General features: G+C 29.0%; 7 protein-coding genes across 9 annotated transcripts; 2 read left to right on the top strand and 5 right to left on the bottom strand.

Moving 5' to 3' along the window:
• Positions 1-32: 32 nt before the first annotated feature.
• Positions 33-2,433, bottom strand: LOC122525574 (protein SHQ1 homolog). The gene is made up of 8 exons (XM_043648467.1): positions 2,100-2,433; positions 1,813-2,003; positions 1,480-1,727; positions 997-1,401; positions 780-903; positions 538-701; positions 300-460; positions 33-192 (listed from the first exon to the last, which is right to left on the bottom strand). Exons 1-8 carry the CDS (start codon positions 2,240-2,242, stop codon positions 48-50), a joined length of 1,581 nt encoding a protein of 526 aa, XP_043504402.1. The 5' UTR covers positions 2,243-2,433; the 3' UTR covers positions 33-47.
• A 189-nt stretch (positions 2,434-2,622) lies between these two features.
• Positions 2,623-3,531, top strand: LOC122525611 (ATP synthase subunit g, mitochondrial). The gene is made up of 2 exons (XM_043648534.1): positions 2,623-2,832; positions 3,185-3,531. The coding sequence occupies exons 1-2, from the start codon at positions 2,793-2,795 to the stop codon at positions 3,442-3,444; spliced, it is 300 nt and encodes a 99-aa protein (XP_043504469.1). The 5' UTR covers positions 2,623-2,792; the 3' UTR covers positions 3,445-3,531.
• Positions 3,532-3,600: 69 nt separating this feature from the next.
• On the bottom strand, positions 3,601-9,043 carry LOC122525549. The gene is made up of 10 exons (XM_043648412.1): positions 6,262-9,043; positions 5,950-6,191; positions 5,641-5,857; positions 5,416-5,568; positions 5,188-5,352; positions 4,922-5,110; positions 4,664-4,841; positions 4,267-4,589; positions 3,946-4,082; positions 3,601-3,886 (listed from the first exon to the last, which is right to left on the bottom strand). Exons 1-10 carry the CDS (start codon positions 8,980-8,982, stop codon positions 3,727-3,729), a joined length of 4,485 nt encoding a protein of 1,494 aa, XP_043504347.1. The 5' UTR covers positions 8,983-9,043; the 3' UTR covers positions 3,601-3,726.
• Positions 9,044-9,147: 104 nt separating this feature from the next.
• Positions 9,148-11,382, top strand: LOC122525587 (probable tRNA(His) guanylyltransferase). Its single transcript, XM_043648498.1, has 3 exons — positions 9,148-10,112; positions 10,306-10,550; positions 10,639-11,382. Exons 1-3 carry the CDS (start codon positions 9,755-9,757, stop codon positions 11,092-11,094), a joined length of 1,059 nt encoding a protein of 352 aa, XP_043504433.1. The 5' UTR covers positions 9,148-9,754; the 3' UTR covers positions 11,095-11,382.
• A 458-nt stretch (positions 11,383-11,840) lies between these two features.
• Positions 11,841-14,024, bottom strand: LOC122525588 (V-type proton ATPase subunit d). The gene is made up of 6 exons (XM_043648499.1): positions 13,612-14,024; positions 13,091-13,441; positions 12,862-13,019; positions 12,596-12,772; positions 12,405-12,482; positions 11,841-12,312 (listed from the first exon to the last, which is right to left on the bottom strand). Exons 1-6 carry the CDS (start codon positions 13,730-13,732, stop codon positions 12,151-12,153), a joined length of 1,047 nt encoding a protein of 348 aa, XP_043504434.1. The 5' UTR covers positions 13,733-14,024; the 3' UTR covers positions 11,841-12,150.
• A 277-nt stretch (positions 14,025-14,301) lies between these two features.
• On the bottom strand, positions 14,302-16,762 carry LOC122525589 (tubulin-specific chaperone C). 2 transcript variants are annotated; one of them, XM_043648501.1, is made up of 3 exons: positions 16,500-16,762; positions 15,820-15,884; positions 14,302-15,749 (listed from the first exon to the last, which is right to left on the bottom strand). In XM_043648501.1, the coding sequence occupies exon 3, from the start codon at positions 15,573-15,575 to the stop codon at positions 14,547-14,549; it is 1,029 nt and encodes a 342-aa protein (XP_043504436.1). In that variant the 5' UTR covers positions 15,576-15,749; positions 15,820-15,884; positions 16,500-16,762; the 3' UTR covers positions 14,302-14,546. The 2 variants fall into 2 exon arrangements, with proteins under 2 accessions (XP_043504436.1, XP_043504435.1); XM_043648500.1 differs by having other exon boundaries at positions 15,820-16,055.
• Positions 16,763-20,646: 3,884 nt separating this feature from the next.
• On the bottom strand, positions 20,647-26,432 carry LOC122525569 (WD repeat-containing protein 26). Of its 2 annotated transcripts, none has more exons than XM_043648455.1 (11): positions 25,843-26,432; positions 25,020-25,256; positions 24,374-24,533; positions 24,107-24,277; positions 23,532-23,690; positions 23,196-23,381; positions 22,850-23,116; positions 22,580-22,725; positions 22,282-22,490; positions 21,977-22,171; positions 20,647-21,843 (listed from the first exon to the last, which is right to left on the bottom strand). In XM_043648455.1, exons 1-11 carry the CDS (start codon positions 25,854-25,856, stop codon positions 21,788-21,790), a joined length of 1,800 nt encoding a protein of 599 aa, XP_043504390.1. In that variant the 5' UTR covers positions 25,857-26,432; the 3' UTR covers positions 20,647-21,787. The 2 variants fall into 2 exon arrangements, with proteins under 2 accessions (XP_043504390.1, XP_043504389.1); XM_043648454.1 differs by having other exon boundaries at positions 23,517-23,690.
• Between the last annotated feature and the right edge of the window lie 1,111 nt (positions 26,433-27,543).

The following is a 27,543-nucleotide window of genomic DNA, read 5'->3' on the forward strand; positions in this document are numbered from 1 at the left end:
TAAAATAGAAGAACCTATTAAAAAAACGTTCATAATATGCAAATTATTTATTCTATCTCACTTTCATCCGAATCTACACTAGTACTGCTAGAGGAACTACTGCTAAAACTATCATTTTCTGAATCTGTATCTGTATCACTACTATCGATGGAAGTTGAAGTGTCGTCGTCGTCGTCGTCGTCGGATGATGATCTGCAAAAATATTCACACATTATATATTTGATATTATGTTAATGTATAACAAACTCTACCTTTTGTTATTTTGTATTTAATAATATTTAATAATAGCATTTACTTACTCTTCCTTGTTTTTTGATGGAACATTTAGGGTTAAATTCTGTGCATGCTTCGTTATATCGTCTATTATATTTTCTATAACGATGTTTTCTTTTAAAGTACAATTTATTGCTGCTTCTAATTCTACTAAATCCAAATTCATATTTTCTTTACTTGGATGTACCTTTAATTAAACAAATAAAGTAAAATTTATTAATCAAAATATAATATTTCTATTAAAAGTTTTACTAGTAAACTTACATTGTTTAAAAGAGGAATCAGCGAATCCATTAAAGATTCAGGAATTTGTTGCAACCAAATGAGATAATCCTTGATATACAATTGATTCAACAAATATCGTGGCTCGTGAGAATTATTAAATAAAGTGTGTATCTCGCAAAATTGCTTTATAATATATTTCTTTCCTGTTGATAATCAAAATATTATTATTAAATATAATTCAAGTATTATTTAAGTATATATTAGAATTTATTATATCAAACCTAATTTGACGATTTGCTTAACATCTTCGAACACTTCTATGGATAACTTCCAGTTCCTTATTAAAGGGTAACAAAGCGATCTTCTAATACATGCTTTTATAACTTCACCCATACTGTTAAAAGTCTAATAACAATATTTTATAAAAAGTTATGAATAAAGAAATATAATCGATGTAAAAATTGATAAATAATATAAAAAACAGAAGTAAAAACATACTTGAAACCAACACAAAGTTGAGCTAAGCTTGTTAATCGTCCATCCACTTTCGACTGTATTATCACCATGTGTTGTTCTATGATTATAACAACTACCGTATAAAATATCGATTAAACTTAAAAGTACCCTATGAATTTCTTCATTATCTAATAAATATTCCTTGTTTGGAAGCTCCTTCAATATTTCGATTTCACTTGTATCAAATTTAATATCTTCTTTTTTTAAATTATACCATGGTGGTGTATACAAAATATATTCTCCTGCATATTCGGTCTCCACAAAATCAGCCATATAATGATCATCTCGGAAGTTTTTCGATTCCATTGCTTCCCGGAGATATTTACGTGCTTCTTCAGGAGTGTTATCAGGCGAGGGCAAATCTATGACTTCTTTAATCCACGGAGGCTATAAATCAATTATTGATAAATGTTAAATATTCATTTGTATGTTGTACAGTATTTTATAAAAATCATATTAACGTACCTCGAAAGATTTTAACGCGCCAGAAATTTTATTTGCAAATCCATACTTGGGAGCATTTATCAATAAGCATGAACTATTATTTGGCTCTATTGATTGAGGAATAAACCATTTATTAGATGCTTCTTTATCATTTTCTTCTTTATCATCTTCTTTATCATCTTCTTCTTTATCATCCTCTTCATTATCATTCTTTTCTTTATTACCTTCTTCCAAATCTGTATTTATTTGATCTAAATAAGCAGGATTACCTATTGAATTAAAACAAGGTTTTCATTTATATACATCACCCTTAATATTTATCCCCAAAGTAAAAAGCTTGGTTTAATAACATACCAATCACTTCAATTTTTGGACCAATTGAATGTTTAGGTTTCGGTTGTGACAATAGCGTAGTTATCATATCTAAATTAGGAAAAAATTCACCTTTGTTTACTTTAGAAAATTTTAAAGTGAAACAACCCTTATCACAATCATAGCTTCCAGAGGATGTAGAAGTCTCTTCTATTTCTCCAGGTAATGTTAGTCTGTAAATGAAATAAAATACATGTAAAAAAGAAAGATAGAATATTATCTATTAGTTTAAATAAACAATAAAATTTCATGAATTTCTTATATTTTACCTAAGATAATATGGAATAGCGTAAAATCTAAAATCATTTCCATCAACTTCTATCTGTGTGTCCTTAATATCAGCATAAGGTGAATGAATAATAATCGTAACTTCATCATCGGTTTGCGTTAGACTAAATGCAGGCGTTAACATTGTTATACTATTTTTTTTTACAGAATTTTGGTTTATTTATTTATTTATTAATGTAGAAATTTAATTGCAGAAACAAATTATAATAAAACACACACACACGAATAAAGAATATAAAAATGAATTTGATTACACAGTACAAGATACGCAGTAACGATACAACGTCAAAAATACTTTAAATAAAATGAGTTTCCTTTTTAATTTTTCCGGAAATGAATACTGAATTTGTAACCAATAAGAACGTTAACTTTAAGTACCAATAATAACATTCGATTACTTCAAACATCCAATCATCGAGGTTAACCAATCACGTGTGATTATTTTGATGTCTTATAATTTCATTGGTAGTCCTCTACGCGCCTGTGTAAATGAAAATCGATTATAAAGATGGCAAACTTATGGCGATGGTCACATTTACAAGGGTAAGATTTCGATTCAAAATCATTCAGAAGGGTCATGGCTATATGAGGGAAGAAGAGTAAGTTCTCGAACGAAATAGATACGAATTGATAGACTGTGTGATACTTGTAAAGAGGATTATATAAAATAAAAAATGGCTCAATTACCAGCAAAAGTAATGTCATTATCGAAAAGTATGTAAAGTTTTTAGACAATTTTATTACTAACAAAAAAATTAGTCTTCCGTTTACATAGTCGGTGTATTATAATTCGACCTTAATTATTATGTAACTGTCATTTATTGTCAGATTTCACGAGTATTAATTTGTTATGTATATATAAATATTCCTTTAATTTCTAGCATTTTATAATTTTACACGATTTCAATTGATTACAATAAGTGTCTTAGATGTAAATACAAATGATAAAAGGTTATGTTATAAGTTAAATATTAAAAGCCACATCTCAAAAGTTACAATAGTTTCAAATTAAAATAAAAAACTAAATATAAAAGGTAAAATATTTTATATTAATTATTTTTTATAGATTTATTAAAACAGGCTATGCCAAAACTACAAGTTTTTCAAGCTTATGCTAAAGTGGAATTAGTACCACCGAAACTATCTGAATTGCCTGCAGTGAGAAAAGGCATTGCGGATCTTATTACCGCTGCTAAAACTGGTCGTTATAAAGAATTAACCGTACGTGAAGCTTGGCTCAATACTTTAGTCGGTATAGAAATATATTGTTGGTTTTATATAGGTGAATGTATTGGAAAACGACATATTGTTGGATATAAAGTGTAAGCCACAATTACTATTACCTCTACGGTTAGATAATTATGTATAGATGATTAACTTCTTAAATATATAATAATGGAAAAGATGATTTAATTAATGCATTTCATTTATTAAATTTGATATAATGTATAAGTTTAAATATCATATTGTTATTCTGATTTTTATATATAATATTTATTTTTTTCTTTTATTATTATCATCATCTTTATTATTATACTATAATTTTCGCAAAATTTACACTATTCCAGTAATACATAATCTTTTATAAAAACAAATCGATTCTTATGATCAAGAGTTCGAAGTAAATATATGTTGTTTTGCATAATGCCATATACACATTGCTCCGCTAACATGAACATTTAATGAACGTATCATGCCAACTTGAGGTATTTCCACGCAAACATCAAGAAGGGATATTATATTAGCTGGTATACCACTCTTTTCATTTCTGCAGAAATTTGTTATCCATTAAGTCAAATTCTTATGGATAAATTAATTCGCACTTACCCTAAAACAAGTATTGTCTTCTTTTTAAATTGCATATTCAAAAGATTAGTGCTGTTAGCAGTTTGTTCAAGTCCTACCAAATCCCAACCCTTATTGTATTTTGCTAAGAGATATTCACGTAATTGATGAGGCTTTACCTGTTGTTTTAAAAATGAAAATTAATTATATATATTTTCTAGAAAAATATATATGCTATTTTTAATATGTTAAATGTTAAGTTTCTTTTATCGAATTTCCCACTTAAGCCATGATGATCTGTCAGCTTTAAAAAAAGCATAGAAACTGGCATGGTGTTTAACATATTAAATAAAATTTAAATACCTCTTTAATATTTATCCATTTATCGGCAGATACACTGAGATTTTTAAATTCGTTATCTTGCATATGCTGTATATTTCCAATAATGAACTTTTTAACACCAAATACTTCGCACGTTCTTACAAGACCTCCTAGATTGGTAGGACGATCAATCAGAGATGCAACAATTATGATGCCTTCATTTTTTGAATGAGCCAAAGGATGTTGCAATAATGTCAATGAATTATCATTTTCATAAGAACTAACTAACTTAAAAGGGATAATTTTCTTTTGTAAATCACATACGCCATCAGAATCTGTTTCAACTACTAATGTTTCCTTGTTACCTACAAAACATATTTTTTTTTTGCAAATTTTTTATATACAACAATTATCGTACATGCATAAAACTCTAACTCACATTGATCGGCTTTAATAAAGTGTGGAGGTACTTTAGATTCGGTTAATTTGTTATTTAAATTTCTTAAACGTAAAGGATGATTATTATATTCTGTAAAATTTAAATCTTCAAATAAATGAAGTGGAATCCATTCATCTATATAGATGGTGGACAATCTTGGTATCTCAAAATAGATAGTCTAAAAATGTTTTGATTACTTGAATACAACAATATTATTAATGAATAAAATATAATAAATTTAACAATATAATAGATTACCTGTAAACTATAATCATCTTCTGGATGAAAAGCAGAAAAATAAAAATCATCCTGTATTTGTAATGAATTTTTCATAGACTTTCCTTGTTGTAAATTTCTAACTGCTGCATTATATACTCCTGAATATTCTGATACGATGTTATCAAAATTAGAGCATTTTGATAGTTCGTATAATTTAACCAGAATCACCTAGTTTGACATAATAAAATAAAAAACTTGTAAATTTTTAATATCATAATCCCATAGTTCTATTACGTTTAACTTACCTGATTGTATAAACGCATATTATAATTTTGGCCTAAACAGCAATATGCAATGTATGGCATTGCCCGCGTAAGAAAATCACATTGAGCTTGTCCAGAAAAAAATAAAGAGACATGATATATCACGCTTGCAATCGAACTTGTACATCCAGGACGTTTCGAGAGACTCTACGTATAAATTGTGAGAGAGTTAATGATGATAAATTTGATACTAATATTACTTTACAATACCTCTTCAAAGAATTCCCATAATTTATTATGTAAATCAGTATATTTTATAAATATCCTAATTAATAGCCATTCTTGCATCAGACGTACACTATGCTGATTACTTTCTAATAAAATTAAATTACATAGCAGTTCTTGAACCAATAGAATACTTTCCTATAAAAAAAAATATAATTACTTGCATTTGTAGATAGAATTTATATGAAAATAAATTCTAACTTTTATTACCATATTTAGTAGCGGCTCTAATAACAATAATATTTGCATCAGTCTATGTTTTATTCTATGCAAATAAGAATCTTTGAAGTATCTTTTATTCGTATATTTTTTCAATTCTTCAGAAACCAATTGCCAAAATATCAATGCATATTTGGGTTTTTCGGTAATTATTTTGTGAAATAATATTACTGCGTGTGCCTTCACGGTTGCATCAATATTATAGTCGCTATTAAAACAAAAAAATAAAAAATGTAATTTAACAATAGTCCCTAGTATATATATATTTTTTTTTATAAATATTAATACATAATCCCTTACATGTTCAACGAATGAAGTTTATACAAGTCTTGAAAATCTTTTTTTATAGACAAATATATTTGATTTTCAATCTTTTTATCTCGTCTAATAGCATAACCATGGAGAAGACATGCGAATAATAATTTATCAACATTTATTTTATTAAAGATTGTATCGTTAATATCTAATGATTCCATTTGATTTAACAATATTCTTTTTAAATTGGGCATATGATCGCTTTCTTGAATCAATTGATTTAGTAACTAAAATATAATTTAAATATATGAGGATACAACAAATCAAAAACAAAATTTTTGATATATTATTTCTTACTGGATTTGTAATAGTGGCAATGTCTGGTAATTCCAAAAATTTAGAATTAATTATAACTGTGAGAAGACTTTTAATAGCCATGGAAAAAGTACTATCTTTTTTATGTTCAAATGTAATTTTCCAACATAATTGAATGATCGATGTAAAATTTGTAATATCTTCTGAACGTGGTAGTCCATCCTTTTCGACGATTGTTTTCAATAACACTGCTATTGAAGGAATTATATTAATACCTTCCAGTTCAAGAAAACTCGATATTATCTCATACCAATCTATTGTCCATACATTAGTTGAAAATTGCTGAAGATAGTTGTGCATTAATTTAGTCATAAGAAACAAGTAATGTGACATAATCTTTCCTTTTTCATTTTCTGTATTACTAGGTCCCTTGTTACATATTTGAAATTTGTTAATCTGTTTTACGCAGAATTCATATATATCTTTTGTACATGTTAAAATATCTAAACTTTGGCAGAGAAGTAAAACGTGTAATATGGATAAATATTCGGTACCTTTTACATAAAATATATTTTCAGATACTAGCGTTTTTAAATTAGATGTGTGCATGCTTATTGCTTCTTTGGAGAATATTAAATCTCTGTTATTCCAAAACGTTGTAATCATATTTAAAAATTCATCCAATTCTTCATAAAGTAGAATAGTGGATACCTTTTTTACATATTTAATTATAATTCTCATGGCAGTGTCGCCATAGCCAAACAACATTTGTGTGATAATATTACGGTTTTCCTTAAGCAAATATGACATTAATTTGAGTACTTTAATATTTAATTGAACATTAGAATACGGCCTCTTGTCAGATTTAATCAACAAATCGAATGAATATTTTAATTTGTGTAACGCAACGCATGATGGTGTATAAAATATTAATTTAGCATCATGCAGAAGACAAATCATGAGCACAAGCGTTTTAATATCAATCTTAAATGATTTATCATCCAAGAGGTATTGTTTTAAGTTATAACAAATACAATTTGAAGCAGTAGTGTTTGTAGTTGCTTCGGGTAACCATTTAACAATTATTTTCCAAGTATCTGAATCTTTTTTAAAAGTTTCATCAATGGTAAAAGTATACAAAATATTTGAAAGTAATAATAAATCATTTAGCGTCATATTAGAAAAAGATATTATCTTAATAATATTAATTTGAGATGCAGCTCGTAAAATGAGTGAATGTTTATTCAAATTTAACGATGCTAATGATTTAATAGCATTAAAATCATTTTCTTCCAATCTAATGCGAGATCGATTCCTTTCAAAAACATTAGAAAGAACATACGTAACATAAAATATCGCTACAGGACCCCAATTAATTAAACTAATGTGATACAAAAATTTCTTTAAAACAGAATCACCAGAAGATTCAGTTAAACGGCTAAGCAATTCTATAAGTTCTTCTACTAATTTTAATTCATTCTTATCGGATTCTATTTCATACAAAAAAGTGTTATTTAAAACATTTACAAAAAATTCAAGAAACTGATCATCATACATGATTACATCAACTTTGCAAATATCTAATATTCCTTGTTTGATTATACTTTTATTATCATTCTGTAATATTCTTTTAAAAATACAACTCAACCATGTAATATCAAAGCAATTTCTGCACACTTTGTTGCTTATTATCAAACTAGGTAAATGAGTTAAGGCAGGTAATATCAAATGAATTTGCACTTCTTGCAATGCTTCTAAGATCAACAAGAATTGCTCCCTATTTCTTTCTTTTGTCTTTTCAGAGCAGGTGTCGCATATGAAAGGAACCAGCACACTTTTTTTTACATCCAAATTCTCAAACTTAATGTTGCTCATAAAATGAATCCCTTTCTTTAATAGAGACAATGCCCATTTCCGATATTGCATTACATGGGAATCTAATCCTTCTGCGATCACTATCCAAAATTTATCTTTACAGTACAGATCGATGTATAGATCACGAAGAGAGTTTTGTTCTAATTGAAAATAATAATCTGCGAGTGTATTGAGCGAGGTAAGCAAATCTCGAAGATCTTTCAATTCGCTTGAGAAAAGGTCCCAAATTGGAAATATTATATTATTATTATCAAACGTATTATTTAGTTTAGGTAAGATTGATGCTATCAATTTCCATTGTATATTATCTTTTGTAGTTAAAAAATATTTTATATCATCTATGTATAATGGAACAAATTCTTCGCACTCTTTACATTTGTTCTTATTAAAAATATAACAGTGTAGATTCAATGATTCTAAAAAACATTCCAATACTCTTATATACAATTCTCTTGTTGTGTTGCTGTTATTAAGATACAAATCTCTCAAATGTCTGAATTGTTCTAATTTGATTTTAATAGATTTAACATCGCAATATAAAACCATTTGCAATAACAAAATATCATAAAGAATCAATACCTCTGACATAGTGTGCCATTGATTTTGATGAAGAAAAATATTCTCAATATTTTTGATAGAAATATCATCTAAATGTCTATACTTATACGTATCATTGGAATGAAATTTAATTTGATACTCATAACACAATATCTCATAAAAAATTTGCAATTTCTTAGTATCCAAAGGAAATTTGATTAATTCATTGTTATACAATTTGACCAAATTATGTAAACATGCAAATGGATCATCCTTAAACGAAGTATCAATGACTTCTAATATGGATAAATTATGGGTAGAAAATTGCATATACTTTTTATGTAAATCCATATTGAGTTAATATCATGAGTATAATAACGATATTAATTAATAATTATTATTATTACTAATACAAAAAGCTTAAATTATTATTAATACAAAAATTATTATTATTACTAATACTAATGAAAATAACGAAAAAACACTTATCAGACTTGTGTGTGTGTGTGTGTAGGAATAAATAAGAAGTAAAACAAAAATTTTGAATTTCTTCTTCTATTTTATGTCGTTGTTGTTATACACTAAAAACTAAATGCAACGTGAAGGCGCGTTCGCGTAGACCTATTGTTTATTAATTGCTTTTTTTTTCTTTTTTTTCAAATTTTTTTTATCGTCACAAATGAAAAATGACGGTTTTGTAAAAATGGAATTTATTATTTACTTAACCAATAAAAGTGCACGTGGATGTGTCACATGCACGGTTGGTGGATGTTGATAGAGAACTTTGTAACACGTCGATTGTTGGAAAGAGAAGGAAAAATATACGTTGGGTGTATTTGTTTAAATTGAGAAATTTGAAGAAAACGAAAAGAGCGACAGAAGAAAAAAAAATAAAAGAAAAGAAAAGAAAAGAAGAAAAAAAAAAAATACCGTATCTCGATCGAAAGTTAAAAGTAAGGGCGCATGAATGATTTAGTTGATGAAATTTTCTTCCGATCACAGTTACAATACGGTCGACCGAATGTGCGTGCGAATGATCTTAAGCGCGTACAATCGAAGAAAGTAAAGTAGAATAAGCGGCGGGTCCTTCTATAAGCCCGGTGCAACGGTTCGAAACCTATGGATGAAGAGAAGTGGTGGATTATTCAAAATCATTAGCTGGAGCAAACAAGTGGCCATATCCCGGCGCATAAGTTTGACAGCAATGGCTAAAAGTAAATTTGAATATGTAAAAGAATTCGAACGGGACGATAATTGCTTGCCAAATTGTTGGATTGTGGTTAGAATAGACGGTAGGAATTTTTCCAAATTCACCGACGCTCATCAATTTGCCAAGCCGAACGATGTTGCCGCATTGGAACTGATGAATCGCGCTGCTATTACTGTTATGGAAGATTTTAAAGAAATAATATTAGGTTTCGGACAAAGCGACGAGTATTCCTTTGTATTTCGTAAAGACACCCAACTGTATAAACGCAGAGGTTTGTATTCAGTGTTTACGCGACTAACCCCTTTTGTATGGAGGTATTAAAAAAAAAGTATAGTTTTTATTTTATTTCATTTTATTGTATTTTTGTTCTGTTTCTTTTTTTGAAAGTATTAATAAACAATATTTTATTGTTTTCTTTATTATTATATCTATTCATGTAATAACACTAATGTTTGATATTTCAGTGTCCAAGCTCATGTCCAATGTGAATTCTTTATTTGCTTCGTCTTATGTGTATCATTGGCCTCGATTTTTCAGAGGTAGAGATCTTTATTATCCGCCATCCTTTGATGCACGCGTTGTGTTATATCCAACAGATAAAAATTTAAGAGATTATTTGGCTTGGCGTCAGGCAGATGTTCATGTTAATAATTTATACAATACATGCTTTTGGAATCTTGTCCTAAAAGGAAAGCTAACTCCGAGTCAGGTATAATTCTCTTTTTATTCTTACATTAATTGGATGATGTCATTTATTCAGCGTCTTGTAATATTTAGTATTGTATCTCTTTTTATAGGCGGAAGAAAAACTTAGAGGTACTCTAGCTTCGCACAAAAACGAATTGCTTTTCCAAGAATTTGGAATAAATTATAATAGCGAGCCTGCCATGTTTCGGAAAGGCACTACACTTTTACGCAAGCTTGTACCGGATGTTACAGGACGATTAAAGCCTGTTGTTGTTCCATTAATTGATGATATTATTGGTGATAGGTTTTGGAAAGAGAATCCGGAAGTAATAGGTTTAAAAAGTTTAGCAACTTATCAACCACCCATCATTAATAATGCTATGAAAAATACAATTTGTACATCAGTGCCTCTATCTCCTGGTACTCTTAAACACATTAATAATGTTACAGTACCTCCCGTTGTATGTAATACAAATTCAAAGAATGACGAAACAAATGTTATAAGAAATAGAGAGATGGATGGTGATCGAATGCAATGTGAAAGTGACCAAATTATTAGAAAATAAGTTGTGTTACAATATTTTTTAAGACAAAACTAAATATATTATTTAAATCATGTGCTTATCCGTTCTTCGATCATGCAAAAGTGAATTTTGTTATAAAAATTAACAACGTATTGCATGCATTGATAATGGGTATGGATGATCAACATACATATCTTTTGCCTCTTTACATTAACATTGTTACGACGTATTGTGGATAAGTAGAAGAAATACAAATGGAACTTTTTGCAAACACTTCAGTGGATGAAGTTAGATGAAACAAACAAACAAGATAAACTTTTTACAATTGCACATTTTTAAATTTATTTCTCTATAATGTGTTTACCGATTTCAATGTGTACAGGTATATAACACAAGACATAAACATTTGTATTATATCATGTAGAATGTAGGGTACCTTTATTTTTTATTAATAGAATTATTATATTATTATAATATTATTATATATTATGATTATTATTATTATATTATTATGATTATGATTATTATTATTATTATTATTACTATTATTACTACTACTACTACATTACTACATTATGATATAAAGCATAACATGAAATAATACTATATGCCACAATGAATTACACTGCATATTGCAATAAAATACACTATGTACACAATTTCATCCGCATCATTTCCATATATACACACACATATATATGTATATATATCTATATATATATATATATATATATATATATTTGTATATATATGAAAATTTGGTGATTTTGGAAGAAAATACATGGAACAATTTAGACGATACATCTTAACCAGTGGATCAGTATTATACACATTTCTTCTTCTTGGCAGTTTCTTGTACATTATATTCTTTATTTTCTACACAACGATGGGTAACTTTCTTCTTTTTATTTTTATTTTTCTCTGTTTTTATATATGCTCATATACATTAAATACTTAAATACAACAAGGAGCAGGTAGAAAGAAATTCATTGTTGTATTGACATATGTATATATATATATATGTACGTATATATATATATATATATATATATAATTTTTGTTAAAATATGTAATTGATTTAAACAAAACAAGATACGATTAAAATATTGGAATGTAATTGTCGATTTTAGCGCGATGCTTTTGTGCAACGCATTCAGCTATCCAAACAATGTTACGACATTCTTGCTCTTTTAGTTTTAAATAACTGTAGAATACTCCAAAATGGAATTGTTGAAGGAATGCATGAACATTTAAACGAACCTATAATATACAATATTAATAGAGAAGATTAATGAAACTAAATAATAACAAAAGCCTTAGATTTGTTTTAGACCAATTACCAATTAACTTACTTCATGTTCAAAGAATTTATCTTCCAAAGTTTTGTCGCCAGGATTATTACCTGCTCCTTCAAATAAGGCGCTATATTCCTGTACAATTAATATAAAATATTAATATTACGTTATGCCTATTAGAAATATTGAATAACATAAATATGCAACTATGTCGTAACAATATGATGCACAAAATTCTTTTAACTTACTGCATAATACTCAGCCACAGCTTTAACTTGTTCATAATCATCGGCTCTTGCTAATGCAGCCAATCCATCTGGATTCAAACGTCCACAGCGCGGATATAATTTAGCACGATCATCTTTACCCAATTCAGTTCCAAATGAATTAATGGTTATAATGATAGCTCTTCTATCAGCTTCAAACTATAATTATGATTAATATTTTATATTATTAATATTACTTTATATATTATGTAATAATGATTTTACAAATAATAATATAAATTTCTTACAGCAAGTATTTCACACATAGTATCGGCAGTCGTACCACCAATATCTTTGCAGAATTTATAAAAAGCTTCTAGATAAGCTTTGTAAAGGGTGTTTCGAATAATTTCAATATTCATTTCATCTAAATCTTGTTCGGATATACAATCCACAAAGAATGGTGCTGTAAATGATAAAATTGTTGTAAAGTTGTTTTATTATCAAAATTTTAATATTACTAATTAGAATTATTACCCAACGGTGTGTCCACTAGAACAGCATTGTATAATTCAGCTGGCGTAGCAGCCACATGGATAGCTTCCATTTGTTCGAAACTACCAAGTGGGTGACACTTTGGAATTAATTCAGAGATAGGCCTTTGATGTAAAGTACCGGTAATTAATAATATAATATTGTCGATCATATAACTGTAGGTGATAAAATCAAGAAACTGTGCCAGTGGTTCAACAGAATGATTACGCATGTGTTGAAACTCTACGACTAATTTTTCTCTTAACTTATCATCTATGACACTAACGGAAAGTGGTGATGGTTCGTTTGCTAGAAAGCTTCCATAATCTGTACCAGCCAGATGTAACTTTAAATCTGTAAATATTCAATGAAAAATAATAACATTAAATATTTTATCATTTGATGTTAATGAAGTATAGGAAAATTAACAACTGATAAGTACGACAAAAGTTAATTTATTTTTCTATTTTAATTGTACAGTTAATTCTTTTTAATTAATTATCACAAAAATATAATTGCTTTACCTTCGAGAGTCTCGCATTGAACTAAATTGAGATAATCGCTTTGTTGAAGTATTCCACATTTGAAACCACGGCAAAGCCCTTCCAAATATCCACCATCTATATTAAACATACAACCCTTCATGTTGACAATTTATTGGGAATTTTTTTTTTTTCAATAAAAAATTATGTATGTCACTTTAAGTCTAGGATTTGTCAAGATTAAAACTTGAACGCCCAGACTCGCCCTTCTTGCTTGCCGATCATATGACTGGATGTCAGGGGAGCCAAACTTAAATATGAAAGTAAAAGTTTTGCTTGTGTCGTCATTGCCGATAGATGTGCTGACACCTAGTATATTGCCATCTACCAACTTAGTCTCAGATAAGATAGAAATTACAATTTAAAATCATATAAGTCCTTATATGAATTATAGTTATTTTTAAGTATAATACTATACTTTTCTTTTTAATCGGTATGAGAAATATATATATATACATATTTTTATTTATATACTATATATTATATTAGAAAAAAAAGGTAATAGGGTCATCAAAGGATTATTATATATATTAGATAATAATAATTACTATAAAAAATATATGTATATTTCTATTTTACTTTTATCATCAAATAAATGTTGTTTAAAATGAACAAATAATATTAATATTAAAATATAAAAACGATTGATAAAAATTATATATGTACATAGTATATGCAGCTAGTAATTTTATTAAATACGTAAGTATATAAAACACTTACATAGTTTTACATTCTGGTGAAAAAAGTAAGATATATATATATATATATACATATATATTTATATGTATATGCATATGCATACGCATAAATAATTTATCTCGATAGATCAACTAATTCTTAATCTAAATAAGGATAAAACACTTGCCTATAGAAACAGTAAATATTGAAGCTCTTTTTAATAATAAATTTTTATTACATTAATCCCAATTTTTAATACGTAATTCGGGTTCGAGTATCGACCAGTTAGGCGAATGTTTCTCACTCGATAACCAATTAAAGTCATCTACGCAATTCCAATTATTAATTTTTGGATCGAGACCAGCTAGACAGAAATGATTCATTTGATCTTCATATGACCAATTGTAAGGTGCTACTCTTATATTTGTAGAATCTTCTATAATTGCTCTGCTAGTAACGTGGAGGTATATAGTGCAATCCGTAGACGAGTGTAATCGAAATTGTTGACATGCAAAAGCAAATGTACAATCAATACAGTCGTGAGCAAATACAGACGATGTTACCGGTCCTACTAAGATAGTACATTGTTTCAAATTAATCATATGCAGCGTAATAGGCGTGCCGTATATTCTTACTGTACATCGAGTTAAATCAGAAAGAAGAATATCATTCTTATTAACGTTTTCAGCATCCAAAACTAATTGTTCGTCCAACTTTCCTACTAATATACACGCATTCTCTCCGTATTTATTAAACAATTTGTTATTTTGTTTGGACGAACCATTAACGATACCTTCCGATATTTTGAGATCTTTTAATCCATCTGTCACGTCATACGTTTTTTCAGTAGGTTTCTTAACGACTCTTCTGTTCTTAAATCCAAACTTTTTCTTAGGTAAAAGTTTCATCTCCAATTCCGAAGCTTCGATCTCCAGTAATTGCAAATTTTCCTGTGCCTTTCTAATGTCGTAGACTTTTAAATACATTTTCGACTGGGACAGGTAATTTTTAAGCATCAGAATTTCTTTGCTTATTTTATCAAAAGAAACGGAAAGCACCGACGGTGGTGCGCAAGACGCGTCGTCTAGCATATCTTTAATTTTTTTACACGACGAGTAAAACGTATCCTTAAAATAACTACTTTGTTCAGATTCTACTGCGAGAGATTGTCGTTCTTCTTTCCGTCTTTCAATGATGTTTTTCCTTTCACGATCTCTCTTATTTATGCGTTCCGGCAAACTTCCTTCGATGAAATTAGTATTCTCCATCTTATTGTTATCTGAATGCTATTTGTTAGTATTGTTTATATTATCTTCAAATAACACTGATACAGATTTCATAAGTTTCTCTTCACTTGATTCTTTTATCTTCCTTAATTGTTTCAAGACTTTATTTTTATCCTCCGTTGTAGATTTTTTAGGCGAATTATCATACGCAAGGAACTGTAAACATAGACAATGTATTTAATTCAAAGATATTTTAATTTTATTATAAGAAATATGATAATGTTACCTCTTCCAATTCACGTTGACTTATTGATAGCGTTTGTATTAGGTAATATCCTAAACCTCCACCACCTATTAACAGTAACATAGATTTGAAGAACGCCATGAATACTAAATCTTAATTTTATTCCCATTTCATCGTGTCAGCTGTTCTGATTGAATTATCACCTGATACTTTTTCATATATAATATAAAAACCATTTAACATCGATGGAAAGTTTTGGCGTAGAAAATATCTGAAATCTAAAAAGGTAAAGAAAGAAAGAAAGAAGGAAGAAAAAAAAAAAAGAAAGAAAATATCCAAACGTATAATGTATCAAAGAAGTTATTGTCCTAGTTAGAAAAAGATACGATTAATCAAGATATCTACAATTATACAATCATACAATTCAATATTATAAAACTTAAAATATTTACCAGGTAAAAGGTACTTTAAACTTTCAAAGTACGTTGCTTGAAGATAAAATAAAAGGAATATACACCAAAAAAAAAACGTTAACCAACGAATATTAAACTATATCGATTTATCGAACTTATTTTGTAAAGCTCGTAATTTAAAATGAAACAAATAAAAAAGGATCAAGTTAAAACACATGACATGTTAGAAATGAAAACAAGGAACAATATATCGTTAAAGGCAATAACCTGAACTTATTATCGAATTGACTAAATAGTAATATAATTTACCTTGCGATCTACACATACAACTCCAAAGTACAAGCGAGCCAGTAAATAGCAAACTCTCAAATAGTAAAAGATTTTTTCCAACTTTAAGTCGATCAACTCCTTTGGGACCTCTATAAAGCATACTAAGAACGAATACGATTTCCTAAAGAGGAAATCATCAATACCATGGCGAATAAGACAAAATCTTGGAATAGTCTCGACAAACGACCCGATGGGAAGGGATACGAAATAATAAGAATAATTCCTATTCGCTAACCGGCTCACCCACGTCTCGATTCTTCGATTACTTTTCGAGATATCGATAACTCGTAACCCATCGATATATAGATATATTTCAAAGTTTGATATATTTCGATTAGTGCGGGAAATTTAAAACGAATGAAATATGTCGATTTTAATTTCCTTGGTTTTTACAGTTCATCAAGGGTAAGCGAAAAATGCATTTACATTATTATTATTTATAATATTAGAATTAATTCAGTAATATCTAAAACCGTGGATTTTCTCATTAATTGTCTCATACTTTCGATAAGTTTTTTATATATATTATTATATCGTACATTGTTTTTTGTTTGTTTTAACGATATACATCAAATATAGTACTCTTAATAATTTCGGAAAGTTTCTTTTCTTTTATTCGTCGTTTTTATCGTCTACGCCTTTATATTTTTATCTTTTATTCATTTACGTCAATACAATTAATTAATTTTAACAACTATATGTAAATATTTAATATAGTTTTTTTTTTGTTTTGTTATTGTTGCGAGAAACACATTTGTAGAAAAAGGAATATTTTCGTTATCGCACAAAATTCCTATCAATTAAATTGGATCCATAGTCGAAAAATGTCTACTATTTCTTATTTAAAAGTATGTATATTTATATGTATATATTTATATATATACGAATATTTTACGAGAAATATCATTCAAAATTGATTTTATTTTTCTTTTATTTTGCTTAATTTTTGAATACCACTCGAATGATATTAATATTATTTTATTACCTATTTATTTATTAAATCTTATTTTCTATGCTCGAACAAATTAGCTGAAAATATAATTACTCTTGGCAAAAAGGTATTTTAAACTACGATTTAAAACGCCCTTTAAGAAAATTTATTAATTAATCTTAAATTTAATGATGATATTATATAAAACACAAAGTTACGATGTACATGTTAATAATATTTTGTTTCCTTCGTGGCATATTTTGAGTTATTAATATTTTTTTTTTTGATTACGCTATTGTCTGGAAAATATTTACTTAATATATTTATATACGTTTATTTGATTTAACATTTAGGTCGAGTGATATTCAAAAATTACCGAGTTATATTCCATATTATGCGAAACTTCAAAAAATGTTTAAGTTTATTTGTTATAATGTACAATGCAAATAATGTGTTGTTGCACTGGCCCTGTTAGGCCATGTCATTACAGACAGCGGTATTAATCTTTGTATACATACTGGTAAATCCTAATGTATATACATATATATATATATATGCATGTATATATATATATATGAATATACAATACGTTTAAAATTTACCTGCATTTAAAATATAATCTATATATAGATATTTCATATGCTATGGAATATACATGAAATAAGTTATGCCCTATAACACATGAAATAAATTACATTATAAAGGCTAAGTTATTCCAACGTAATGTACATTAGAACAGAATAGTTTGAATTATTTTAATATAAGAAAGCAGGAACGCCCCAGATGAATATAGCGAAATCGTGGAATATTTTTTTTCATCTTAGAAAAATAACTTCGTACTCTTAAAGTAATTCTATCTCACGCATTCATGTAATATAAAACACTCTATAATATGTATCTGTTATTTTTCTAGAATCAAATTATAAATCAAAAGATATACATAGCAATCGTTAAAATCTTTAAAACTTACTTTTTAATCGATACGCTAGATTTTTTTTTTTTTTTTTTAAATTAAAATAAGAGGCCTTTTTTTTAAACCTATAAAAAACCTAATAGAGGAATTCAAAATCTGCAAAATAATATAATTTCATTTTTCGTTTATGTTAGTTAATAAATCACGTAAATAATTTTAGAATAATGCATACATTTTATATATGGGATATGATCATAAGATTACTAACAGCTTTTAATTGGTTCCAACAAATTTGTTATTCATATACTTAATATTATTGTATAATACCAAGTACATAATATAATCTATAATAATGATAAAGCTGTTAATACTCTTTTGGAGTTAAGTACATGTAAAATAATTATAATAAGGATATTCTTAATTATACGAATCATATTCATAACGATGAGAATTAAAAGAAAATTTGCCCTCGTTTTAAGAGTAGATTGTTGCACGTGAATATTCTGTTTTTTTTTTGGTCTTTCTTTTATAATAAAACAGTATACATTTATTACTTTACGTACATATCGAATAACAAATTAAAATATTACTCTCAATTTAAAAAATGATAACAAAAAGAGAATAGTATTACCGACAAATTAAAAAATATTATTCGTTTCTTTATCGTTGATTTATTTTATCACATAATGATAATAGTAATAATAATATTGAAATATCATACTGTACTCTTTTTTTCATTTTGTTATACAGAAAAAAAAAAGAAACAAAAATAAAAAAAAAAAGGGAGAACCCTACATCGAAAAAGTTAAACGACTGATAGTATTTAAACGTTATCAACTATTGATTGCTTCGAAAAAGATATCATATTAAACATAGTTGTTATTTATAAAACTTTTCTCCGGTTACAAACTAAAAAGCCGATAAATAATAGGTAGTAGTAATAGATTAGTAATCTGTATTTTGGAAGTATATTTAACTGAATTAATGAAATAATAATAGCATGAATTAGTTCGAATATTTAATCTTCTACCGAGGATATTAAATCATAAAGCAAACATGTAATATATCTTCTATATACAAGTTACTTCTCTCTACAATTTTCATTATTGCTTTTCTTTTTATAATATCGTGAGGAAAAGTACAAAAGACAGACCATGTAGAGATGGTTTGCTGTTGATATTATAATAATAGTAATAATCATCATAATAATAATAATAATATTAATAATAATTAATAATCTATTTAAAGTTATACATATTAGGCTGCATATGAAGAAGCCATTTGTAAAACATCACGTGAATGCTGAAGTTAGATCGAAAGGTTACTTATTCAAATGAGCGGAACTTTTGTACAATTTTATAGACATTATATCTTCATCATAATAATAATGTAAATTGTATGAAACGTATTATATATATGTATGTATGTATGTATGTATGTATGTATATATATATGCTATTATAAATTATGATAAAGTGCTGGAAATATTTAGTTAGTTTATAAAGTGCTAAGGCACCAGAGGTAAATGCAAATGATAATATTCGTGATTAATATATATTTTCCTAATAGTACTATGGGAGCATTAAACTACAGACATTTCTTTTGTATCTTTCTTTTTCTTCTCATCTTTTTTTATATATAATTATATTTACTATGAAAAAGTAAGCACTTTTATACATACACCTCGGGATGATTTAAGATCATTTCGCTTTCTGTGTGTGCAAAATTAAATTTCTTGGGCCTTTTTTTTCTTTTTCCTTTTTCTTTTCTTTTGTTTTTTTTTCTTTTTTGTTTTGTTTTAAGTAGCATGTATATATTATAGTAAAGTAGCAATCTTTTATTTGCATGCAAAGCAAAGTTAAGATGCAAAGGACATCATGAGCAGCATTTTAACAGATAGATATATTCAAAGCCGGATACACATTGACATATCTTCTGTTTTTATGCTTACATCATTCTTTTTTGTTAACAAATATTAGTTTTTTCATTGATATAGTATCATCGATACCTTACTTATAGAAAAATAAAGACTTTTAACAAATTCGTCCCATAACTGCCATTAAAATTCTTTTTTTATTTTTACCGATTATTAAATACACCTAACACGAGTTGAAAGTTATTATTATTATCTTTATTTTTTAAGATGTAACGAAATATTCCTTTTTTTTTCTTTTTTAATATTAAAATCAAACGGTACGTTTATAAAAAATGATTACTATAGGATTGTGAGGTCATGCATAAAATGTTTCTGCAGTGCCTTGAAAATATTCGAATACATTTGATTGAAATTTAAATCGCATTTTTATTCTGAAAATGTGGCAGTTAAAAGACAAACATACAAACGTAATTATACAATGTTTACTTATACACACGGGTTTTGAAACTTGTGTTGGTTAATTTTTCATCATTGCACTCCGAGTAACTTGTTTCTCATATTCTTAAACAAAAAGAATAATAATTATAAAATCTGTTTATTTATTTATTTTCTGTTATTGCATGGCAATATACAAAGTTCGAAATTCATTTCTTTCTCTTTCTCTCTCTCTCTCTCGCTCTTGCTCTCTCTTTTTTATTTTTTGCGTTTGACTATATTTATTTTAAATCATCTAGTAACCTTTCAAGATTAACAGCATATCACATGAAGCATTCTCATTCGACATAAAACGTCAAGTTCGGTTTGTATGCTAGAAACATAGATCTTGTCTTTTCCACTGATGAAAAATACAAAACGAGTTAGAGATTCACTACACGTACGACTGTTATTTACAATGTGTTTTTATTAGCACGATTAAACAGATTTCACATAATCCTTGTCAAAACAGTATGACCAAATGGTTTTGCTCTCTTCGTAAATTTTGTTCTCATTATTCATGCATATAAACCTTCACCCTTACACTAATTCTAAGACGGAATTTCTTTAGTTTTTTATACTGCCATAACATATTATACTTTATTTTATTTTTTATTATTTTTTTTTGTTATTATTATTATGCTCCTCTCTTCCTCTCTTTCTCTCTCTTTTCCTGTTTCTTTATTTTTTTCTTTCAATTATTATCTCATATGAATCACATAGTTCAATGTGAGATATAGTAAGACGGATTATATAATACTATTATAAAATCCGTAAATAAACCGAAAAGAAACGTACACATAAAGTTCCCAAATTTTTTACATATCTGATTAGTATTTTTCTTTTTTTTTCTTTTTCGTTTTCTTTTTCTTTTTATCGATTAGCAAATAATTGCTAACGTCCACATCATCCCTCATTTTTTTTACCTCCACATTTAATCGATGGTCTATAAATTGATGATAACGAGGCACAGAGGGATAATTGCAACGGGCAGGAAAAAGTCAGCATGACATTCAGTAAAACAGTCTTTTAAACACCATGAAGTCATGGGAATTTTGATGTGCTGTAATTCGCTACGATATCATTTCGTGCCAGCCACTGCTATTTGAGGATGCACTTTCTAGCGATGCTACAATATAACGACAATAACTCATACGTCATGATTAAATAAATGTTCTTACAAATAATAATAAGAGTTGATATGTATCAAGTTAAAGAATACATTAAGTTATATATACGATATTAATCGAATTAAGACTCACCAGTCTTATCATTATCAGCTTTTTCAGGAGAGGAAGACCTTGGTCCCCATATCCTTACTGTACAATCATCAGATACAGAAGCCATCATTTGATGATAAACAGGATTCCAAGAAACACAATTAACCGTTCGACTATGTCCCGTTAAAGTTGCAATGGGGAGTTCTCGTTTGATATGCCATACATACACTTTATTGTCTATAATAATAATAATAATAATAATGACAATAATAATAATAAAAATAATATTGCAAAATGTTTTTATTTTTGTGCAAAAATAAAAACATTTTGCAATATACTCGACGTACCTTCACTACCGGATGCAATAAAATCTTGATTGATACCACCGAAACAGCTATGAATTGTAAAGTGTCCTTGAGTAACACCTTGAAAACGCCTTACTAAACAACGATCTTGTAAGTCCCATAGATGTACTCCTTGATTAGCCACATTAAGTAAAGCAAGTCTATCCGCTTTGTTAACACTAAAGGACATAACCGGGTGATCCTCTTGTAATCTATATATGGTTTAACAATAATGTTAATTATATTTAATTATAATTGCAACGACTGGTTTTAATAAGAAGAAAAAATGCATTCAACATACATTGTAAAATCACATAATTCGTCAAAATTATATCCTCGAATTCGATGATGAGAATCAGCTGCTAAAACAGTTTTTCCATCGCTTCTACACCATAAACATTTAACTCTAACACCTTCCCATGAATCTGAGACATTACCATCCATATCCTGGATTGATTTAATACAAATTTTATAGAAACAATGTAACGATAGAAGAAGAATAATAAACGCAACTGAATTCAGTGGTTTACATTTTTGGTTATGTTTTAATCAAAATGAAATCATCACTTACACATTGATAGAACTGACCACGAAGTCCTCCGGCAACAAACTTATTCGAATCTCGATGCCAAGCACAGGCCGTCAAAGAATCATCGGTACTTTGAGTTAATTTAACACGTAATTCACAGTCAGGCGTATCCACACACCAAAGCCATAGTTCTGGACAATCTTCAGGGCCACAAGCAATAAGATGGCTACTATCTGGACTCCAAGCTATAAGCGCTACACCATATGTATGTCCTTCTAATGTTTTTCTGTGCGTTACTCTCAAGGTTTCCTATAGATGAAGAATTATATAACATTGTAATAAGCTCTTTGAAAGATTCGAGATTATTTATTTAGTCGTACACTCTTACCGGATCAACATCCCATATAATTACAGTCATATCTTTAGAACCTGTGGCTAATTTAAGACCATCAGGAGAGAATTTGCAATACCAAACTTCGTCACAATGATCATTCAGCAATTGTACGGTATGGCACGGAAATTGTTCTTTGCTACAACTGTGGTCCACTAGCAGCGACACGTTTTCCAAGCTTGTCTAATTTATCGAAGATAATAAACATAATAGAAGAATAACGAAATCCGCGTAAGAAAGAAAATGCATTGTAAAAAGTTATAATAAGTATCATTAATATGTATAACAATACATTTACATTCTATTACTTTAAAATACCTGCATATGAGTTACATGGTATGTGCATTGCTGATTTTGCATTTCCACTGCTTGACAAAGCAACGAGTGAAGTCGACGTGGTGGCAACATGATAGAGGGTGGAAGATACCTCTGTAATCTATCCATAAGCGCTGCTCTGGAAGCTGAACCCTTACCATCCCAGCCTGCACGTGTCTGTTAACAATTGTCTATTTGCTAATGATCAAATTTTCAGTTGTATGTTAGTTTTGTGAATTTTTAAAATATCTATTCAAGTTCGAATTCTTTCAAGGAATTTGCTATATAGAATGTATGGTTATTATTACGAAGAACGAAGATTACTCATTACAACAATTTTAACTCGTGTAATATTAGTTTGTCCCATAAATTCTTTCCTTTTTTTTTTGCGAACGGTTCTAATACTCGTAGTACCACTCCCATAAACTTTGAAAGAGTTGTAAGACGACTGAAATCGATGCCATAAATGGGCAATAGATAAGCCTGTATATCTACAAACATAGTCGACTCGAAGTCATACATAGCGTGGCGCGGAAAGAACTTATGAGACAACTTAATATTGTATGTACAATTTAATGATATAAATGCAATACCTGTAATTCATCACGTCCACTACACATCATAAATGCTGACAATTGATGAACGCGGCCGGTATTGTGCCCTAGGGGTGTCAATTCATTGCGTAAGACTTGTAAAGCTTCTAAAACTAAGCCTTCTTCTAAAAACTCCAGATATTTTTGCTCTAAGAGTAGAAATTTCATTTCCTATAAACACAAATTTAATATAATATCATATTTAAAAAAAAATTAAATAACATAAATATAAAAATTAAATTTATATATAAATAATAAAATCTTTACCACCAAGCTCTGACTTGCACCATTTAAAAAGGATTTTAATTCGTTAAGATCGTGATCTGCTTTGTTCCAGTCTCCATCCATAACATGCTGTCTAAACTTTGCAGCTGCAGGATGGTCCAATCGACAACCTGATTCTTGCATAAGCAGGTCTGCTGTACGGCTAAAGAAAATATATATATTTTGTATTTATTTGTCGTTACTAAACAAATTGTGTAAGTTATATTAGAATAATTAAAAAAATTCATCGAAGTATATGATAGCATAAGCAGTACATTGCATCAAGAGTTCGAACAAAGAACTCACAGTTTTCCATGTTTTAGGGAAAAATATATATTTTGCTCTAGAAGCTTATTTCATATAGATAGTACCAACACATTCATTCGGAGCAACATCATTACAAAGTAAATATAACTAGCAGATACTAGTGACTATATTTCATGATTCTAAAAATAACTTTCTCTTGCCAAGTAGCAGCATGTATGGTAGAACAGTTCTCTTGATAAACGTTCACAAAGGAAATTAAAGGAACGTCCAAATAAATTTTATTTTATCTGTTAGAGTCATGCTCGATCAAAGATTAAATCCGAAGTAAATGTTTAGATAATATCTCAGCGAATGAGACAAATAAGAAAGAAACAATACGTACTCTAGCCCAACAGTTTTCAAATGTTGGCCGATGAGTCTCACAATGTCCTGATTAGTTTTGTCCATTATTTTAGGAGGTCCTAAACTTGGATTAGTTTCCCCATTCACACCATTGATGTCATTATCGGACTCCGGTATCACATTGCCATTAGCTTGTGGTCCCCCAGTGTCAGCCGTAGCTCCATTCTGTTGCAGTCCAGAAGAAACTCCACCGTTTGAGGCCTGCTGCTGCATTACGCTGTTATGCACACGGAAATGTTACCGTGGTTGCAATATTGCCCGGTTGAATACTAACGCATATGCGTACTAAGCGTAATATTTTTTTATCTTGACACATAATATCTTCTCTCTCTATCATTCTATTTGTTTTATTTATTTATTTTTTTTTAAACCCGCGTATATGCATAAATATTTAAATATATATATATATATATACATATATATATATATATGTGTGTGTATATATTCGTGTGTATACGTATATATTTATTTATTTATTTACTTTACTTTATTTTTTTGTTGTTTTTCTATTACGAGCTGGGGTGAAAATTTGAAAGACAGTTTGATAAATTTGTCAATAAAGAGAGAGAGAATCAATAATAAGAATTCGACGGAAGAATTTGGATAAATAATAAAACCGCTCGGGGATACAGCGCATACGAAAGGAATCCGACGTCGATACGTCTTGAGATTCTGGAAGGAAGAAGATACACGTGAGAGGGTCGTTGAGTGAAGGTACGAAGAGGGGTATGTCCTCTCCGTGTTTCCGCGTCTACGCGTCCGCGAATAAGTATCTGAGAAATAAAGAACCAGCGTTGCGTTACCGATAGTTTTCCATCTCTGGATTGGAGTGGTGCTCGTCCGCTGGTCGTAGAGTAGTCGTCAAAGAACTACGGGACCTTTTGCGCGGTGGCGGAGCGAGTCCACCGTCGTCCGACTCGCCGCTCGAGGCCAGGCTTATGCGCGTACCGCCCCGTTTTTCACACGATTATTGTCCCTCTCGAGTTCGTTGGTGGGGCTGTGGCTGGGGCTGAAGCACGCACGCAGCCACGATTACGTTGCACGGGAAAGTTCTTCTTCTTCTTCTTCTTCTTCTCTTCTCTTCTTCTTCTTCTTCTTCTTCTACTTCTTCTCGCCTCTCCCCTTATATATTTATTTCCTCCTACTCTGCCTAATGGAAATCAACACGCCGCAGTTAACTTTCAATCTTTGTCCCTACGAAACGTTTACGTTCTTCGAATAAAGCAACAAAAATTTACGATAGAGAAAAAAAGGCAGGATTTTTGTACGCCTGCCAATACGGATGATACGAACAATGACTGCTACACAGCTGATACTTGTTTAGATCGTCGTTTACGTCACACTATGGCCTTCTTCGCAGATACCCCAACGAGTTATCCTGCCCCCTACCGTTCGTTCATACAAATTCTTATTCTCTGAAATTGACACGGCTCCCTCTCTGGATTTTATCCTACCTATCATAGAGGATGTCGCCACTGATGATTCAAATTTCCCAAATGTTATAAACCGATCTAACAAGGTAGGTTAGTTTTCCCCGACTATTTAACCGCGCTTATTCATTTATTATAAGTTCTTCTCGGCGTCATATCATTTCAAAGGAATTGTCAATTAACTAGAAGATTAAGTTACCCGAATATGCTTTTATTGTTACATCTATCTACAAGTATTAAAGTTTTTTTCTTTTTTAGAAATATATATGAATTTTACGTTATTACGTTATAAATATACATATTTGTGATCAGCTTTCCAAAGTACGTAGAATTTTGTATTCACAAAGTTTATTATTATGAAAATAAATGAGATAAAATGTAAGAGAGGAAAGATTGACTATAGCGGACAATTCGCGGTTTAAATTCAAAATATCAATCGGCCACGATCGGATAGCCGAGAAGTGCATATTCGGCTTTCTTCGGAGAAACGACTGCAGCACCACATACGTCAGGAAACAGAAGTTGCGCGCCAGTTTTCATGGCAGGGCATAATAGAAAATTACTATACCGACAGTCGATAATAACCATAAAAACTACTGTTACCAATGAATGATAACATTCGTAGAAAACTACTAATACCGACAGCTGATAATAATCGTAAAAACTATTATTACCACAAATGTTAATATTTCTAGAAAACTACTAATACCGACATAATATCGAGTATAATAATACTAAAAATATATTATTATCAACGGTAAGTTAAAACAAAATTTTTTAATACGGACAGTTGTTGATGAACATAATAAGATTTTCTTTGCAAAAATTTTTGCACCCCTAAATCATAGTGCATTTGCTTTGTGCCTTAGAGGTCATGCAAAAATTGGAATTTACTTAAAGAATAAACAATATGTTAATGCCTTTTTATTCTTAGATATAATCAAAAAGAAAAATATTGCAGCTGTAATACCAAAATAAAAAATTAAGAGAAATGAAAAGATTTTAACATGTAATACAACATTCAAGACATACTCGATTATTGAAATACATCAGCAAAAATCATCAAAACAAAAA

This window comes from Polistes fuscatus, unplaced genomic scaffold (assembly GCF_010416935.1).
Source record: "Polistes fuscatus isolate 324 unplaced genomic scaffold, CU_Pfus_HIC Scaffold9, whole genome shotgun sequence".
NCBI lineage: Eukaryota > Metazoa > Arthropoda > Insecta > Hymenoptera > Vespidae > Polistes > Polistes fuscatus.